Consider the following 19,872-nt stretch of genomic DNA (forward strand, 5'->3'; position numbering starts at 1 on the left):
TTATCAGTACTAAATTCAATCCCATATTTGTGGTGGGCATATCTAAGCTTTTTTTTTTAAAATTTTTTTTTATATGAAGTATAGAAAAAGAATACTTCATTTTTAAATGATTCATTTATCCAAACTTTTATTTACACATCTTTCCCTAATTGTTTTTTATATTTTTTTAAGAGAAAATTCGGATTTATTGATGGGAGTTATCTACTTATCTTCAATCCTAAAATTTAACCACTTACTACATATCCATAACAATAGTCAAAAAGAGCTTAAATTCAGGATTTAACAATTACCTTTAAAACCAAGAAACTCTGCCTAACATTTTTTATGGAGAGCATCCTCACCAGCTCGTGTAAACTTTTGCAAAATACAAAAAGCAACCACTTTTACACATTTTACCCCAAAAATCTTCCACATCAGTCCTTCTAAAGTTGTGCAAATTTACACATTTGCTACAATAACCGTGCATATATGCATGGCTACTGTAGCTCGTGTATGCCATATTTTATTAATTTCACGTTTTGCACCTTTTTTCTCTCTCTCTCTCTCTCTTCTTTGTGCAAAAGAAATTGACTTCTCTCCTCAATCCTCATCATCTTTTTCCTAAGATACACACAAACACAAACACATAGACAAATGATCACAGAGGGTGCCTCGTCCTGGTCTCGTGTCCAGGACAAGCTCTTCGAGTTGAGTTGTCGAGTCATGAGGATGAGTTTGACTCAGTGGGTTAGGGCTTCGAGTATTTGAAGGGTGCTGTGGATTTTGGGTCCAAGTCTAAAAAGACACAAAGGAGGAGAGGTGTCTCGTGGACTGAAGAAGAGCAAAGGTATAAGATTCTCATTTTTTTTTTTTTTTTTTTTTTTTTGTTTTGGGGTGATGTGGGTTTTGATAGTTGATCGGTGACTTGGGTTTGATCAGTGGTGATTTGGGTTTGATTGGTGATGTGGGTTTGATTGGTGATGTGGGTTTGAATGGTTGATCGGTGATGTGGGTTTTGATTGGTGCTTCTGGATTGGAGAGGCGTTGTGGTGCCTGTGATAGTTGTGGTTTTGATGGAGTGCTTGTGATGGTGCTTCTGGGTTTTGACCGTGGCAGAAATAGGAAATGACAGAGACAAGGAAAAAGAAAGAATAAGAAGTATAGGTTAATGGATGTGTAAAATAATATTAAAAAAAGAATATAAAAATATTATTTATATAAAATATAGTGTATAATAGATGAACTGATGTGGGTGTTTTGTAAAAATAGATGTGTAAAATAGAAAAAGTAGATTTTTTAATGTAAAATAGATTATAAGTTTACACGAATTGGTGTGGATGCTCTAAAAATGTTATTCCATGCAAAAGGCCTAGAGGTCCACACTCAAGTTGTCTAGATCCCAAGAACAATGTTCCTATTCCAGCTAACCCCTACAAACGTGTTTGCAGCTGGATCAACCTTTGCCGAGGAGGCTAGCTCCCATTGAACCTTCCGATAAAATGCTAAACCCTACAGAAGCTAAACTTCCAATATTGCATGATTCAAAAGGATTTTAATATTGCATATATGAGTTGGCATTTAAATATTGCATGATTCGTTAATTTGGGTTGAAATCAAGTGTCATTTAGTCTATAAGAAAAAAAATAATTATTAACTAATTACTGTTTGTCTAACTATGTTTCTAGGGGAGTCTAATTCCATTTTGGATACAATACTGCATACCCTTGCTTCTTTTTTACATATGAATTGTTTAGCAATTTCAAATGCAATTTATACACTAACCAAAAAAAAAAAAAGATTGTTACATATCGCTTTATTTGCACTTGAAGTCAATATTAATCGATAGGCTCCTTTAATAAGATTGGATTTGTGCTGTGATATGTGTGTCACTGTCTTTTCAGTAGCAATCGCCACAATAATACCTTACACACTCCATCAATTCCCCAGATGAACATTCCCACCAAACTTTATACCCCGATCCTGACACCCCCTTTTGCATCTGTCCATAACCATACTGTTGCCCCTCCTCTTAATGCAAACCATCAACTAGCAACAGTGCATGCAAGCCTTCCTTCTGCTATAAACTCTTTAAACCTTGACCATGACACACTCCCTCCCAATCTCCCTTCTTCCCCTGTTTCTTCTCTGAACGCACATGCAGCCTTCTTACCCAGTCATGCCCATGCCTTGTCACCCCCTAGGCCTAACCATGCATCTACTTCCTCCTTTTTTTGCGGCCTCCCTAGGTGCCTCCTGCTTCAACTGGCCTCAAGTGGACTTGGATAGGTCAAGATAGTCCTTTTTTTGACAAGGGGGATTTAAGAGATAGCAACCAAGATCCTCGGATACTGAGAGTGAATCTATCACTGCAACCTTGTTTAATCTGGATAGCCAAATGAATCTAGGCCTGAGGTCATGCAAGGTACAAGATGGACTTACGGTCAAAATTCCAGAATCTCTGGACTCCTTCGTTCAACCCTTAGTCCAGAGAGTTAATAGGGCCGGTTTAGGTTTGAAGTGGGTGATTCTAGTCTTGGCCCAAGACTGTCCAGGTCGCATACCCATGCACATAATACCGAGAGGATGCAAGACGATTTAAGTGATTTGGGGCTCGATGGAGGGCTTGCTACTAATTCTATGCATAATGGCCCAATGATACCTTAGGCCCATATCGGGCCTTCAAAGTGGAACCCTAGACTCAGAGTGACCCTGAGGCAGAATCCTTTGGACCTGGCCCTCCCTCACCTATATCTACCCAATTTGATCCTGGCCCAAGACTTTCTCTTCAGACTAGTCAGTATTCAAAAAAGCAATCACCTCAGATCCTTTTAAGGTTATAAATTAATGCATAACCTATAAGCAGAAGAATTAACAGTTGTTACTTTAGATCCCTTTTCCTTTGGATTGGTATAATATGCACATTAATATCCTATGAGTTATTTGTAAGCAATCATTATTCACTTTCAAAGTAATTTACACCAATACAGATATGCCAATATGAACATTGATGAAGTGCAAATTCGTCAATCGAAGTGAGTGTGTCCAGATGGAGCCAAGACATTGTCTTTGTGATTGTAGAAATGGTAGAGTAGCTTCCTTAGAATGGTCATCGGTTTGGTGCTTGCCACAACGTCTCCGATGCCAAAGTCAGTATAAAGAAACTATTTGAAAAGAGTAATGTAATGTAACAGAGCAAGAAATATTTCTAAGTGTGTCTATGTACCTTGATGAAGCGTAAGTTCGTCAGTAAAGTTATGCTGATGAAGCATAAGCTCATCAGTAAAGTCGGTCAGATGGAAGCAATCCCCAGCCTGTATGAACGTACTCCCAAAGGTGGTCTCTGATATGGTGCCTACCACAAAGCCACCGATGCCAAAGTCAGTATAAGAAGCTTTCTTGAGAATAACAATGTAATTTTAACAAAGTGAAAGAGATCTCTTAGTGTATATCTGTGTATGTACCTTGTTCTTGGCAATGTGTGGGCTTTATATATATGTTTTCATGTCTTCTAGCCGTTGGAGTAGTTATGGAGGTCTTAATGCTCCTCTTGGTAACGTTTGGTGCTATGTAATGTGGCTTCAATGTGCTCCAAAGGTTCATACAGTTGGCCTTGTAACCATTTTGGGTTTAATTGGCTGCATTGAATGGCCTAGCTATCTTCGTCAGTAGCGTGGATAATTACTTCGTTTGGCCTGAGGGTGTCTTTGTCTATATTGATGGGATCGTCCATGTGAGACGGACTCATCAGTCCCGTCATACCTCATGTTGGTGCTGGGAGGGTTATATATATACATTCCTGCAGCTCCTAGCCGTTGTGGCTGTTATGGTGGCTTTAATGCCTCTTTTAGTAACGCCTCATGGTCCATTATGTGAGCTTTGATGGCTCTCAACGGTTTGTACAATTGTCTTTGTAACCACCTGAGGCATTTATTTGGCTGTGTGGAATATCTTCTCTGTCTTCGTCAATAATGTGACCACTTCGTCAGAGGGACTTGGTTGATTCATCTGTCAACGCTGCCTCGTTGGTTTGGATGAGACCGTCCAGGTAAGTTGTGTTCGTCAATCCCATCAAACATTATGAAAAATATTATCATAAAATCTGTGGGGGGTAACAATATACCATAAGGTCCATAACAATGTATTTGAAACATATCCACATGCTTCAAATGAAATTATATATCAACTTATATAATTGACATATAATTGTCTCTCAAATTCTATAATTATATTTACATATCTAGGCAATAGCAAAAATTATAAGAATTTATGAATTTTTTATATGGTATCAATTAAATAAAGGCGAAAACATCATTTTGGAGTCACGATTAATTTGGTCCCTACATTTTTGTAATAGTCAATTTGGTCCTTACCGTTAACTTACTAACGAAAATGCATACGTGGCTAACGGTGTATTTTGTTGGCATACACGTGGCAAAAAATATATATAAAATCAAATATTTAACATTTAAAAGGCCACATAAGCATTTCAATAACAACTGGAAAAAGGCATGTCAAATCAAAACTAATCTGGGAAAATTAATTTAAAAAATAAATAAATAAAGAAAATGTTTTCTTTTAGATCCTCAATTTCTTTAATTTTCTTGTGTATTCTTGCACTTTCTTAGCTACCAAACACATACAAACAATACACCATTATGAAAATCCCAACCAAAATAAAATAGGCGAGGACAATAACTACTGCATTCTTCACGGACATTCACTTCCAATCAAAAGTTTTGATGGAATTAAGCAATGAAGCAGGGAGCTTAAGATTTTTGCATTCAAGGTTTATAATACGCCCTTGTTGGAGCTTGAGAACAAAATGCTAGTCCACCTTTGGATGATCAAAATGCTCGGACCGCCTTCTTGGATGATCATGATCAGACTTCACTTTTTTACTTACAAACACGGATTCTTAGGAAGGTGTTTACTAGTTCTCGGACTACTTAATGTCCTCGGATTGGGCTCCCAGCTCAATATATACATAGATATGTGATCCTGGGCCTATCACCCCTACAGATATAATATGAAATAGTAAAGAGATGATAAACAATCTAGAGAAAGAAATTAAGGTTTTGGAATCCACCTTGTTAATTCATATCAGCATATATTTATGATCATTAATTTTTCCTAATCACTACATGATAATCTAGAAATCAATCTTGCTATCATGGAAAATATTCTCATCAAAATCCTTATTTTAAAAATCAAAAGCATGTTCTTCTTCGTTTCTTAAGCATAAAATCAAATCATCAATTGTATTCATTGACAAACAAATTACAAGAGATATCTAATTTTATAATCAAGAAATAATAAACCAAGCATTCAATTAATTAAGACAAATCCTAAATCATGAGAAAAACATGATTGAACTCATATCTAGAATCCCATCTTAGTCAATTGATATAAAGCAAAGACAATTTAAATCATTAAAGAACAAATATTGTGGGAAAAATTAAATCACATAAATATTATTGATAATCCTTCACAAAGTTTCATCCTCAACCCTAATTATAAATTTAGTTACTCATGGTAATTGAAACAAAACACAAGAGTAAAATACTAAATATTAAATTAGACAAATAAAATAAAGAAAGAAATAGTCACAATACTATAAAAAAACCATAGAGGAAGCCACATGCGGCTGCCTGCTTCTTGCACTCCAGCCCTAGCACTCCCCTTTTATTTTTCTGTTTTGCTCCCTTTATATACTTGCACACATGCAGCCGACCTAAAGCTTCCCAGCATACCCGCAATGAGCTAGAGCCTCTCTTATTTGTGGTTCGGTGGAGTAAGAGGAAAGCCCAAGCCCACATTTCTTCTTCTTTTTTTTCTTTTCCTTGCTCCTTCACGTGTCTCCAGGCTGCTTCTCTTTATTCTTTATTCTTTATCTCTGTTTTTTATTTCTTTCATTTTACTTCACAAGCGGACTATTTATTCTTTATCCTTGGCACTTTTACCACGTCAGATTGAGTAGCGGGTCAGTTCTTATTCTTTAATTTTTTGGTCTTCTCTTGAATTCATGCTGGATGTAAATTGGCTTGATTCAATTGGCTAGTCCCACTTTACATGTAAAGCCCTTATTACTTGTAACACAAAGATATTATATAATCAATAACAAAATAACATAAAAGTAAGGCTAACTATGCAAATCTGATGGTACTATATTGTATATATTTTATGCACATTATTCCTCTAAGTAGCTTTTTGTCTTTTACAAAGACACTTGCCACATGTTACAAAAGGCTGCAGTGTAGGGTCTTAAGTTTGGAAATATATTGTGTGACATTCATACACATTCACTATTTCACACCCATCCATAATTGATGCGGAAATTGTCATATTTTAACGCATAAAAATGGATATAAAAATTGAAAAAGATGTGAATTAGTAGATGTGTGAGAATCAAAACCTTTCAAGTTTTATTACTTTAACATTACCAAAATAACTTTCAAGTTTTAACAATAAAATGAAAACCTCAATAACTTCATAATTTGCTTTAATAAATATCTTTAATAAACCCAATTTGCTGTTTGTCACCTAAAAAGAAGTTAGGATAAAATGCCATGATGAATAGGGAGAAAAAAGACCTTCCGTATGTGCTTCTAATTTAAAGGAAGGCTGGGTATTGGACTTTCTAAAATAAAGCATCATCTAAAAAGAGTGCTTAAAATCAATTGAATATGCTAAATAAACATGGTCAAGTTTAATTCAAGGCCTTTACCACTCTAATTATTACTCCATTACTAGCTAACAAAGCATAGTTATGGAACTCCATATCTTATTCATGTACTGCACAAGTTTTTGCTATTCAGATCTTACTTATTCAAAAAGAATGAACTTGCCATAAGAAATATGCACAATTACAATCATGATACATGTTACGACAAGAAAAAACAATCTTGCCCAAGTTCANTTTTTTTTTTTTTTTTTTTTTTTTTTTTTTTTTTTTTTTTTTTTTTTTTTAAATTTATGAGTTTGTGTTCTTGGATCTAGGTTTGTATTCTTGTTGTTCTTGTTCAAGACCCACTTAGATCTCAATCCATATGATCTTTAGTTTTTAATTCAATTTTTAATTTTTTTAATTTAGTTAAAATTAATAAATTAATTTTTTTTAATTTAGATGCTGACATGGCATTTTTAAATGCCAATTTTTTTTATTATTAATTTAGGCCACTTGGACATTAATTTAGTATTATTTATTCTTGCCGTTTGCTACGTTAGCTTTCTCTGTTTCTAATGTAACGATAAGAACCAAAACGGGAAGCGTTTTTCAGGATAGAGACTAAAAGCGGTAAAAATAAAATGCAGGGACTAAAATGGGAATAACTTGAAAATGTAGGGACTAAAAGGTGTTTTCCGCCTAATAATAATAATAATAATAATAATAATAATAATAATAATAATAATAGGTGAAGCTGAGAGAAGTCAAATTAAAATTCTAAATTAGAGTTCTAATTTAGCGCCATGTGTCCTAAATTATTTATTCTTAAAGAGTTTTATTTCTTAACTAGTGTTATGCCCGTGCGATGCACGGCTTAATAGAAAAGTATATGTAAATTAAACATAACACAAATACAAACCCTTGTAAGAGAGAATACAAAATTTGATCATTCTTAAATAATAAATAGATAAAGTGTAAGTATTTATAATGGTTTATACAATTGATAAAGTATTCTACTATGGATTTCACAAATATCAAATTGCTTAAGTAATAAGAAATAAACAAAACAAAACAAAAAGAGAGTTAGATTTCTAATCAACATAGAAATTATGAGAGAATGATAATTATTGATAATAGGGGAGAGTATTGATTAGAATAATAAGTAGTGTTTCTACTTTCTATCAAAAATAAAAAACCAAAAAAATAAAAGTAAAAATAAAGAAAGAAGAAGCCATAGGTAGGAATATATAAGAATACACTAAAAAAATTTCTCTCTATATATATATTAGAAATCCTAACTTAATTAGGATTCAAAAGGCTTCATCTAATAAATAATCTCAAAAAAATAAATAAATAATCTTAATAATTTTATCTAATAGATAATCTCAAATAATAGTAATCATAAAAAATTTTCAATTCACGTAAATGACACCTATAATCCTAACTTGATAATTTTGGAGGGGCCTAGTCGTGAATGTTTCTCTCTAATTGGTTTGTCTCTATAGGAAAAAGACTTGAGTTATCAAATAAAACAAAAAATTGGGTATAAATTTATGTTTTTTTTTTAATTATAAATAAATAAATGACTTTATGGGGTTACCAAGTAGACTTGGATGTGTATGTATATTCCAATGTGTACGTAACTCCTTCTATCCAAGTAAAAAGGAAAAGAAAAAAAAGTAACCGTGTATGAACAGTAAAAAATCACAATAAAGATTGGTTTTATCTCAATAATCAAATAGATATAGATTATAACTCTCCAATTCATGCACATGTCTAACTCTTCCTAACTATGCACGTTGGTGTTTTTTTATTTATTTTTATTTTTATTTTTTTAAATAATTTTATAACTTTAAAATTTGGTGAGATAGCATTAGCACGTATATTAAAAATTCTGTTATTTTTATGTAAAAATTAATGATAAAGCAATAGTTGATAAGAACAAATAAGAAAATGTTTTTATCTATAAATTCGTGGAATTGTGAAGATGAAATCTAAATCTTAAAAATAAGTGGCATGTGAAGAGGAAATCCAAAGAAAAAAAAAAGTAATCATGTGTGAAGAGGAAAAAAAAAATAGTAAAAAATAAATTAATAATAAAAGGATTAGAATTTATATTGTAATCAAATTAATATTTTTATCATCTTAGAAATTATAGGAGAAGAAGATAAGACTAAAAAAAATTATATCTATTTTTTAAAAAATATAAATTTTTTTTTGCAATTTTATGAAGCCACTTGGCGCAACCACAGCTTCTAAGTCCAACTTTTATTATATAGTATATTGTACGGCAACCCATACCCGAGCCTATCTAGGCCTGGTATTCTGGTACTAGGATGTGACCCATAATCCTAGTCCCTCTTTCCCTCTACCCGGAAGTCCGAATTGAACCCACGCAGGTCAATGGCCCAAGTTTCGCCACCTCGTATTTGTTCGGCAATTATTTCCTGATCAAATAAGTGAACGGCGTCCGGTCGTGCCGTACGTAGCCTACTCAGCAGCACCTTTGGAAGCATCGCTGTCGAGCATATCGTGGAAGTGGGAACCAAGTTCCAAAGCCACCCTCACCGCTTCCCACTCCCACCTAACCACCCATTTATGACCAATGATACTGGACCGCTCATTGCACTAACTAGGAAGGTAATCATTGCTTCTCCACTTGCTTGGGGCTATAAATATGAGAAGTTGGGGGAAGAAGAGGGTTGTTGAAATTAGCCACAAAAAAGGAAGAAAAAGAGAGAAAAGGGAGATTCAGGCAGTAAGGGAGAGAAAAGTGAACTCATTGAGTCTCTGTGCCAAGAACGACCCAGAGTAGGAACCCCAAGCCCACTACATAAGTAAGTTGTGAGCCCAAGGGAGTCCCGGCCCAGTAGCCTTGCTTTTGGTGCGCACAATTGGCGCCGTCTGTGGGGATCTCCTACAACGTCGTTGTTCTACTGAGACTCAATCCCGGAAGGATGTCTAGGAGACGTTCGGGGAGCGACGTTGAAAGCGGATCGGTGGGATCTTCTCGGGGATCCACCTGGCGAGAGAGGAGGCAAAAGAGGTGTGAAGATAGGGATCATGAGCCAGAGGAAGAACGGTCTGGCCTTAGAGAAGGGTCGTACCAAATGCAACGAACGGTATCAAATGCTTTGGGGCATAGGCAGTTTGACGAGAGGGACGAAGAGCTTGAACAACTGCGTAGGCTGGTGAGGGACTTGGAGTTGGAGGCAGAGAACAGGCACCACAGGAGGGATAGATGGAACTGAGAAAGAAGGTACAATATTGGGGAAGATCATCATGAAATAGGATCCAATCACACTAGATCCCACAATAGCCGAGAACGTTCCCGATCATGGGAATGTTGTCAGCAAAGGGAACGCTCGCCTTCTCGGGATTCCTATCAACACCGAGCCCTGCACACCTACAACGGCGCATTGATGTGCAAGGTTTTCCTCTCAAGCCATGGCCCCACTGCTTTGAGATGGTTCAATGGGTTGTGGAAAGGCTCTATCCACAATTTTGCCGAGCTGATACAGGAGTTCAAAATCTAGTTCGTAACTTGTAGCCAGGTGTCGCAACCGGTAGACGCACTGCTTTCCATGAAGATGAGGGTAGGGGAAACCCTCCGTAGTTATGCTAGTTGGTACTGGGAGTTTTACAATGAGATCGGTGGAGGAAATGAGAAGATTGCCGTGAGCACTTTTAGAATGGGATTGCCTGAAGACTCCGGGTTGATGGAATCATTGACTAAGAAGCCTCTCGAGGATATGAGGCAGCTGATGAGGTGCATAGAAGAATATAAATGGCTAGAAGATGACCGATTGCAGAGCAAAGGCAAAGCACTAATATCGAATCATCCTCGGCAGGGTAACTTTCAACCGAGGACTCGGGGAGATTTGAGGATTCATGAGCCAGAATCATCAGCAGGAGAGGTAAATATGACGTTCAAGGAGCCAGTACATAGGATTGTAGATAAGATAAAGCACGAGCCATACTTTAGGTGGCCGAACAGGATGGGTGGTGCCGAATGTTGAGAGACCATCTTGGGTAGCTGGCCAAGGCTGGGTACTTAAAGGATTTTGTAGTAGACACAGGGGACCAAGGAACGGAGCAAGGTGCCCCACAAAGGGGCGATCCTCTCCACCTCTCTAGGGATAATTGAGGTTATCCATGCTCCCCCTAGGAGCCTCGCTGCGGCAAGAAAGAAAGGGGTGTTGACTGTAGCGCCAGTTGAAGGCGACTCAGATATATGGCCATCCGAAAAAAGGATAAAACTCGCTCGGGAACCCATCGCTTTCAGTGACGACGATTTGGAGGGAACGATTCAACTGCACGACGACGCTTTAATAGTTATCGCCTGGATAAGTGGCTTCCTGGTGAAGAGAGTGATGATAAACCAGGGAAGCAGGGCCGATGTGATATATCCGATCTATTCAGGGGGCTAGGGTTGAATAGCAAGGATCTCTCCAAGTAAACTACAACTTTGGTCGAGTTCAATGGCAGATTGGTAGTTCTCGAGGGGCAAATTTCCCTACCCGTCAATATGGAGGGCAGTGAGGTGGTGGTAACGTTCATAGTGGTTGCTTTGTTCTCCCCATACATGGTGATACTAGGAAGGCCATGGATCCATGCGATGGGGGCTATCCCGTCCACCCTGCATGTGAAAGTCAAATTCTCTACCGAGCATGGGATTGCTGTGGTACGGGGAAGCCAGCAAACGGCCCGACAATGCTTAGTTGCCATGGTTAATTGGAAAAAGGTGCGAACCAGACAGGGGGATAATGTCGGGCAAAGTGACCTACCACCGAGGACCCCTTTATAGCAATTACAAGACTTGGTGGAAGAAAAAGGGGGTGGGGCTACCGAGGAGATGGTGAAGGTAAGAACATTGCCAGATGCAGGAAGGTATTTCCAAGTAGGGGAAGAACTAAAGGGTCAGGATAAGGTAGAGATGCTGCTATTCCTTATACAAATTGTGGATGTATTTGCATGGAGTCCATATGAGGTGCCCGGGGTAGATCTTGAGTTTATCATCCATATGCTTAATGTAGACCCCTCGTTCCTTCCAAAAAGGCAAAGGCCGAGAAGGTCAGCCAAGAAACACGTTGAGGCCGTGAAGGCAGAAGTTCAATGGCTGAAAGAGGCGGGGGCGATAAAGGAAATCTACTTCCCGGAATGGTTAGCGAACACCTTGGTAGTGAAGAAGAAAAGCGACAAATGGAGGGTTTGCGTAAATTTTACGGATCTGAACCGAGCATGCTCAAAAGATCCATTTCCCATGCCAAAGATTGACCAGTTGGTAGACAGCACGTACGGAAACTTGAGAATGAGCTTCCTGGACGCCTTTCAGGGGTACCACCAGATCGCCTTGACCCTTGAGGATCGGGAGAAGATAGCATTCATCTCCCTGGAAGCTAATTGTCATTACACAGTGATGCCTTTTGGGTTAAAAAATGCCAGAGCCACTTACTAGCGGATGATGACGAGAATGTTCTGAGATAAAATAGGATGGATGGTTGAAGTGTACGTTGACGACATGGTGGTAAAGAGTAAGCAGGAGGCACAACATATAGAGGACCTCCGGGGGGTGGTTGAAGTTCTTCGGCGGCATAAGCTATGCCTTAATGCTGAGAAGTGTGCTTTTGCTGTAGGGGCTGGCAAATTCCTGGGATATCTAATCACTAACTGAAGGATAGAGGTAAACCTGGACTAGATCGAAGCAGTGAAGCGCCTAAAGCTGCCGAGCAATTTGAAAGAAGTGCAAGTATTGATCGGGATGCTAGCTGCCCTTAACCGATTCATTTCCAAATTCGCCAATTGGTGCTGACCATTCTATCAGCTCCTGAAGAAGTGGAAAGGGTTTCAGTGGGATGAGGAATGTGATAGAGCTTTTCAAGATTTGAAGGAGTATTTGATGCGATCGCCTATGTTGATGGCCTCGAACCTCGGGGACGACTTATTCATGTATCTGTCAGTATCTGGCCACGCAGTGAATGTCATGTTACTCAGCGACAAGGGAGTGCAGTAGCCTGTATATTACATCAGTAAGACTCTGGTTGATGCCAAGACAAGGTACGTACTCTTAGAAATCTGTTCTAGCTTTAATACATGCTACTAGAAAGTTACTGCATTATTTCCAAGCCCATACGATGTATGTCTTGCCTAAATATCCCCTACAGTCGTTACTAAAGCGATCAGACTTCACGAGCCGATAGCTAAGTGGGGGACAAGACTGGGATCCTTTAACATATGGTACAAGCCTTGAAATTCAGTAAAGGGGCAAGTCCTCATCGACTTTGTCATTGAGTTTTCTCCTAAAGGCGGCGGGGAGGTGATTTGTCATGTGGAGAGCCGCCCATGGAAGGTATTTGTGGACGGGGCTTCAAGCGCCTTGGGGGCCGGTGTTGGGATTGTCATTGTCACCCCCGAAGGAATATGTCTGGAGCATTCTCTTAGGTTGGGGTTTCGAGCCTCCAATAATGAGGCCGAGTATAAAGCCTTACTTGCCGGATTGAGATTAGTATTAGAGCTGGGAACCCGGGAAGTGGAGGCATATTTGGACTCTCGGCTGGTGGTTAACCAGATCCAGGGAACCTTCGAAGCACGAGACTCCTGAATAAAGGCATACTTGTAATCGGCGAGGCAGATTATGAGCAAGTTTGGCACGACGAAGGTGACCCAAGTGGGTCGAACGCAAAATAGGCATGCTGATTCCTTAGCTGCGTTGGCATCATCAATGACGGAGGAGCTTCCTCGGTCTATCAAGGTAGAACTAATAGCAGAACCAAGCATTAATATAACAGATGGCGTGGTTGTTGACAGGGTGGAGGTCGCCGTAGTTGCGACGGCCGGACCCAGTTGGATGGACCCGATCATCGAGTTCCTTGCCATGGACAGGCTCCTGGACGATGAGAAGGAGGCCAACAAGGTTCACCGGGTGGCTCCTCATTACTAGCTATCGGCGGACTGCCAATTGTACCAAAAATCTTTTGGGGGATCGTACCTTATATGTCTACACCCAGATAAAGTGGTTGAACTTCTTACCAAGCTTCATGGTGGAGTGTGTGGCAGTCATGTAAGGGGCATTTGCTGGCGCATCGAGCAATGACCCAGGGATTTTGGTGGCCACAAATGCAGAAAGATGCCACCGAATATGTACAAAAGTGTGACCGATGTCAAAAGCATGCCCCATTGATCCACCAACTGACCGGTCATCTGAGCCCGATCAGTAGCCCGTGGCCCTTTGCACAGTGGAGGCTTGACATTCTCGGCCCATTCCCTCGAGCAACAGGTAACCGAAGGTTCGTATTGGTAGCTGTTGATTACTTCACCAAATAGGCAGAAGCAGAAGCGTTAGCCAACATTAAGGATGTGGATGTCAAAAAGTTTATATGGAGAAACGTAGTCACGAGGTTTGGAGTGTCGAACTCATTGATATCAGACAATGGGCTGCAATTTGACAGTAAAGCCTTTCGTGCTTTTTGTAGTGACCTCGGCATCAAGAACAGGTATTCCACACCATCCTACCCTCAAAGCAATGGTCAAGCTGAGGCCACCAACAAAAGCGATCCTAAACGGGCTAAAGAAGAGATTGGATGGCGCGAAAGGTTGGTGGGCCGAAGAGTTGCCTAGCGTTCTGTGGGCGTACCAAACGACTCCAAGGAGGTCCACCGGAGAGACACCGTTTTCTTTGACGTACGGAGTTGAAACTGTGATACTAGCCAAGGTAAATCTCTGCAACACACGAATTGTAGAATTCGACCCCACCCGAAATGACAAGTTGATGGTGGAGCGCTTGGATGGGCTGGAAGAGTGCCGAGAATCAACCATTATACGGCTGGCTGAATACCAACAGAAACTTGCCCGGTGTTATAACCGAGGTGTAAGGACACGAGTTTTCGGAGCTAGGGACTTGGTGCTGAGGAAGGTGGAGGGGAATATGCGAGATGCAAACGCCGAGAAATTGGCCTAGACTTGGGAAGGGCCCTACAGAGTTAGTGCTGTCGCTGGCATAGAAGCGTATTACTTGGAGGACCTGGACGAGAGGCCATTGCCCCAGCCGTGGAACGTCCATAATCTTAAGAAGTTATATTACTAATCAACTGTTCTTTAAATTGTGAGGTGAATGTAATGTTGTATGTGTTTTACTAATGAAGATGGTGATGGTTACTTCAGCAAACTCTTTCCACTCCATTATTGTCTTATTACTGACCCTCAGTTTGATCCACATCACCGAGTAGGTTGAAACCATAAAAATCAATCTAAGGACAGAAACCTGACCCTCGGTTCAATCCACATCACCGAGCAGGTGGAAACCTTAAAAGTCAATCTAAGGACAGAAGTTTGACCCTCGGTTCGATCCACACCGCCGAGCAGGTGGAAACCTTAAAAATCAATCTAAGGACAAAAGCCTGACCTTCGGTTCGATCCATATCACCGAGCAGTTTGAAACCTTAAAAATCAATCTAAGGACAGAAGCCTGACCCTCGGTTCGATCCACACCACCGAGCAGGTGGAAACCTTAAAAATCAATCTAAGGGCAGAAACTTGACCCTCGGTTCGATCCACATCACTGAGCAGGTTGAAACCTTAAAAATCAATTTAAGGACAGAAGCCTAACCCTTGGTTCGATCCACACCACCGAGCAGGTGGAAACCTTAAAAATCAATCTAAGGACAGAAACCTGACCCTTGGTTCGATCCACATCACCAAGTAGGTGGAAACCTTAAAAATCAATCTAAGGACAGAAACCTGACCCTTAGTTCGATCCACATCACCGAGCAGGTGGAATCCTTAAAAATCAATCTAAGGAGAGAAACCTGACCCTCGGCTTAGTCACCCTCATCGGGCTGGTGGAAACATTGCATTACGAGTTTTCCTAAGTTCGGGGGGACCCATACACCCAATCACCCCAAGGGGCTAATCCCTTTTAGGCATAAGTAACCCCACCTGAAGTAGTTTGATTGCCACCTTGTGACGAATCAAGATTAGACTATCTAGATATTCATGGCAAATGCATAAAACGACCGAAGAGAACAACAATTATTCTGGAACAACACCAAACCATCATACAAGAAATTAAAGCAATGTTCTAGCCATAAAACCAAGTGGCCACACAAGTATCAAACTCGGCAGGGGAATAATTGTTCAGTCACCACAACCCGGTGACATAGGCAATTTGACCACAAAATAGAAACAGAGAAAAGAGAAACATTTTAGTGAGCGACATTAAACATAAGCAAAGAGATTAAGGTTCGGCACTTAAGATGTGAGATCCGCATGCTGCTCCCGGGCTATGGCTTCAGTCAACTGTGGTTGCGTTGGGGGCTGAGGGGGGTTGCTGATAACTTCCGTCTCATCCACCTCCACATGGGAATCAATCTGATCCACTAACTCCCTCAGGCTGGACGTCTCTTCTTCATTTGCATGCCTCAGAGGATTTTGCACTGTGGGAGTTGGGTCAGGGAGGGGAATTTGGCCGGGATTTCTCAAGGGGGAGTCCTCGGGGACTCCCAAAGCCTACAGAGTGGCCAACTAGCCTTCCTCAAAACCGAACTTCCAAGCATCCCTTATGACAGGCTCGGCCGAGTTTTCCACGTTGGCAAACCCCTTGTTATACCATTTGTTTTCACTTGCCTCCAAGGCTACCCTCAAGTTTGCCAACTCCTCGGCTCGCGCACTGTTCATACTCACGGCCTCCGCCAACTTGAGTTCGATCTCCCCTATCCGAGCCTACAATTCAGAATACTTCTTTTTCACAGCCATTTTGGCCTTCTCGACCACGGTAGGCTTCTTCTCCGAGGTTGTAGCAGCCACGACCTTTTCCTTTGTGTTTACCTTTGCCACATCCTTTAGGGCCTTTTCTTGATCAGCATCCTCCGCCAGATCCTTCAACTACCCATAAAGTATACACGCTAGTTGAGTGGCCTGACAAAGTAACAAGGGCAAACATTAAGCTTGGAAAATAGGCCATTGATGGTAAGGAGCAAAAAGGGAAAGTGCAAACAACAACAACAAAAATTTACCGCGATAGTGTGCCATTGCAGCCTCCTCCCCATGGACTCATCTGTGCCCTTTTCAAAGGTGTGCACGTCCTCAGGTAACAGAAGGCCACGCGCCAAAGCCTGTGTGACGCGGCCGCTCGCTCCCTTTTCCTATACGTGAACGCTTGCGTCAGAAGGAAAGGGTTTGCCATCCATCACGAATACAGGTTGCCACTCCTGTACAGTACGGAAGAGGATGCCATGTGTGTCATAGTCTGAGCCATAGGCTCACGGATGACAATACCACTTGATGGCCGGGGTAGGGTCTTTGATGGCGTATCGCCCGGGGTGATCGGAGTCTATTCAATTATACGCAGCCTTTTTCGTTGCCGACTAGGGGCAGGACGAGGGGGAGTCTGACCGCGACCCTGCGATGGTTGCTGTTGTGTGTCTTGCCTTGCACTAGAATGAAACAGCTGATTTTCATAGTCTTTCAGGTCACCATCACTTTACCTAGATCGTGTTCGGTTTCTTGAAGGTAGGAGGTTTTAGCAACTACTTCATCAACGTTCTGGGCGAGAACCTCAAGGTTGATGGGAGCTTCTGATTGGATGGGGGCTGCCTGCTAGATTTACTTGTGAGCCCGTTCTTGGAGGGCTCGGGAAACACGCTTGGCCGACTCGTCCCTTACAGATTGACGCTCGTCAGAGCAGATGTACCGAGAACCTATGTCGCTGTTCTCACCCACTGTAAATTTAGGGGGAAGGAAATTTACGTGCCGTACGTCGATATAGGATAAAAGAGGACTGTCAACTAATAAAGCTTGGCCGAAAGCTTGCCAAGTAGTGTATACAAGATCGACTCCGAGGATCAGGTGGGACGCTCGAAGTTGTCCGTCTGAATGAACAAAAATTTCGAACCTAAGAACAAAGTTCAGATCCCGCACATGCACTACCCTAATGTTCGAGACGAAAACTCTACCGTCTGCAACAAAAAATACCACGAGTAAGTATCCAAGCAAGCCAAACTATCATGGCACAAAATGTAATTCTACAAATAGCAGTGAATAGAAAACATAAACGAGTTAATGGTCGGTACAAACCCACTTCGCGCCTTGTGAGGGGGCAGGGGATATCATCGGCAAACCAATTGTCGCGCACACAAACGAATTCCCCGGTAGAATTCCTATTCGAGTCAGGCAGACCAGAGATCAATCGTACCCTCATGTCTCTATCTTTTAAGTAAAAATTTGTTCTTTTATTCCCACATGAATTGTACATGTGGTTTATGTCATGCTGATCTAACTGTAAACCGAATATCTGATTCAACCTACTTACACAACTAACTACCCGGTAAAAGTTGGGGGAAGTTGGCCAAGGCATAGCCCGTAATACCTAAGGGTACTAAGTAAGAGGGGGTCCACAGGGAACCTAACTCCCCCCTCTAGGATTGCCATCAAAGGAAAAAAGGCAGTGTTGCCCCCTCTGTGGAGAACGATTTCGCTCTTATGGCAATACGCCACCTCCACATTATTAGGGATGCCAAAACCCTGCCTAAAAACGGCCAAGGACGCCTCTGTGTCTAGAAGATAAGAATACCCCATCCTAGATTCTAGAGAAAAAACGAATGAAGAGTTGGAAATAAAGAGAATAGGTAGAAAACTTACTTTGGGCTCTAAGAAGGGAAGGGATTCTGGGTTGAAAGATGAATGCGCGGATGAATGCACAGTAGAAAGGGCATAGTGAGAGCTGAGAGTCAAAAAGTAAAAAAGATAGTTTAGAAAGAACTATTTATAGTCACCAGAGGGAAGCAAGTGATGGTTACCTAAGCAATAATGAAGATTAATTAGCCAACCTTGTAGATACCAATGTAAGCTAACGCCTGCGCCGCCTCAATACGTGAATCGTCAGGTAATAATGACGATTAAGGTGAAAGGCCAAATCCAATGCGCCTTTTTAGGAATGCATTAATGGGTTTCTAGAGCATCCTAGACGTTGCCCTTTTGAGCCTTTCGAGTAACATGCTCCATTTTTGATTCCTTGATTCTTGCCGAGGTCCGGGCACGAATCAAGGGGGAGGCTATTGTACGGCAACCCATAGCTGAGCCTATCTGGGCCTAGGATTCTAGTACTAGGATGCAGCCCATAATCCTAGTCTCTCTTTCCCTCTACCCGAAAGCCCGAACTGAACCCACGCAGGTCAATGGCCCAAGTTTCGCCACCTCGTATTTGCTCGGCAATTATTTCCCGATCAAATAATTGAACAGCGTCCAGTCGTGCCATACGTAGCCTACTTGGCAGCACCTTTGGAAGCATCACTGCCGAGCATATTTGTGGAAGTGGGAACCAAGTTCCAAAGCCACCCTCACCGCTTCCCACTTCCACCTAACCACCCACTTATGATCAATGATACTAGACCACTCGTTGCACTAACAGGAAGGTAATCATTGCCTCTCCACTTGCTTAGGGCTATAAATATGAGAAGTTGGGGGAAGAAGAGGGTTGTTGAAATTAGCCACAAAAAAGGGAGAAAGAGAGAGAAAAGGGAGATTCAGGCAGTGAGGGAGAGAAAAGTGATCTCATTGAGTCTCTGTGTCAAGAACGACCTAGAGTAGGAAACTAAAGCCTACTACATAAGTAAGTTGTGAGCCCAAGGGAGTTCCAGCCTAGTAGCCTTGCTTTTGGTGCGCACATATATGATTTTAGAATCAAATGTGGAACCCCATCATAAGTATTTATCTAAATGAGTTATTAAGTGCAAAAACAAAAGATTCTAGAATAAATGAATTGTAAAAAAAAATGGCTTTACAATAATTATAAAAAAAGAAAAAACATAGACAATTTACATTTTATACCTAATAATATCCTGGCAAATTTTTTGAAAGAGTTAACAAAATATAAAAATAATTATCAATAGTATTTAAATTATATATATATATATATATAGGAATTATATTATGCATCTTATTGTATATTTTCAAGTATAACCATACATATGCATAGGGTTACAAGCGAGTTTTAATAATTGACTATGATGTTAAGATTCTGATACGTAAATTAGAAGACAAGATTAGAAATTAAATTATTTCAAAATTAATATGAATAAAATTAAATAAACAATTACATAATAAAAAAATAAAATATAATCAATTTATTGTTGATAACAATCAATTCATTAGATTAATTTAATAGGTTTGGGCAGATACCAAATAGATCCAAAACTTTTGAAATTGACTAACTTAGTCCCTAAACCCAATTTAGT

At 40.4% G+C, this 19,872-nt stretch overlaps 1 protein-coding gene across 1 annotated transcript; it reads left to right on the top strand.

Annotated features, from left to right (window-relative positions):
- The first annotated feature begins 12,164 nt into the window (after window positions 1-12,164).
- On the top strand, window positions 12,165-13,244 carry LOC112034375 (uncharacterized). The gene is made up of 2 exons (XM_024067191.1): window positions 12,165-12,285; window positions 12,901-13,244. Exons 1-2 carry the CDS (start codon window positions 12,165-12,167, stop codon window positions 13,242-13,244), a joined length of 465 nt encoding a protein of 154 aa, XP_023922959.1.
- The last annotated feature ends 6,628 nt before the right edge of the window (window positions 13,245-19,872 follow it).

The sequence above is a fragment of the Quercus suber genome, unplaced genomic scaffold, assembly GCF_002906115.3.
Source record: "Quercus suber isolate HL8 unplaced genomic scaffold, Cork oak 2.0 scaffold_39, whole genome shotgun sequence".
Lineage (NCBI taxonomy): Eukaryota > Viridiplantae > Streptophyta > Magnoliopsida > Fagales > Fagaceae > Quercus > Quercus suber.

Bases quoted from the DNA above. Each gene is read 5' to 3' on its own strand.
- LOC112034375 (XM_024067191.1), top strand. From the start codon at position 12,165: ATGGTGGTAAAGAGTAAGCAGGAGGCACAACATATAGAGGACCTCCGG. The intron at 12,286-12,900 runs GCAAATTCCTGG...CTTGAAATTCAG, and splicing joins TGCTTTTGCTGTAGGGGCTG to TAAAGGGGCAAGTCCTCATC.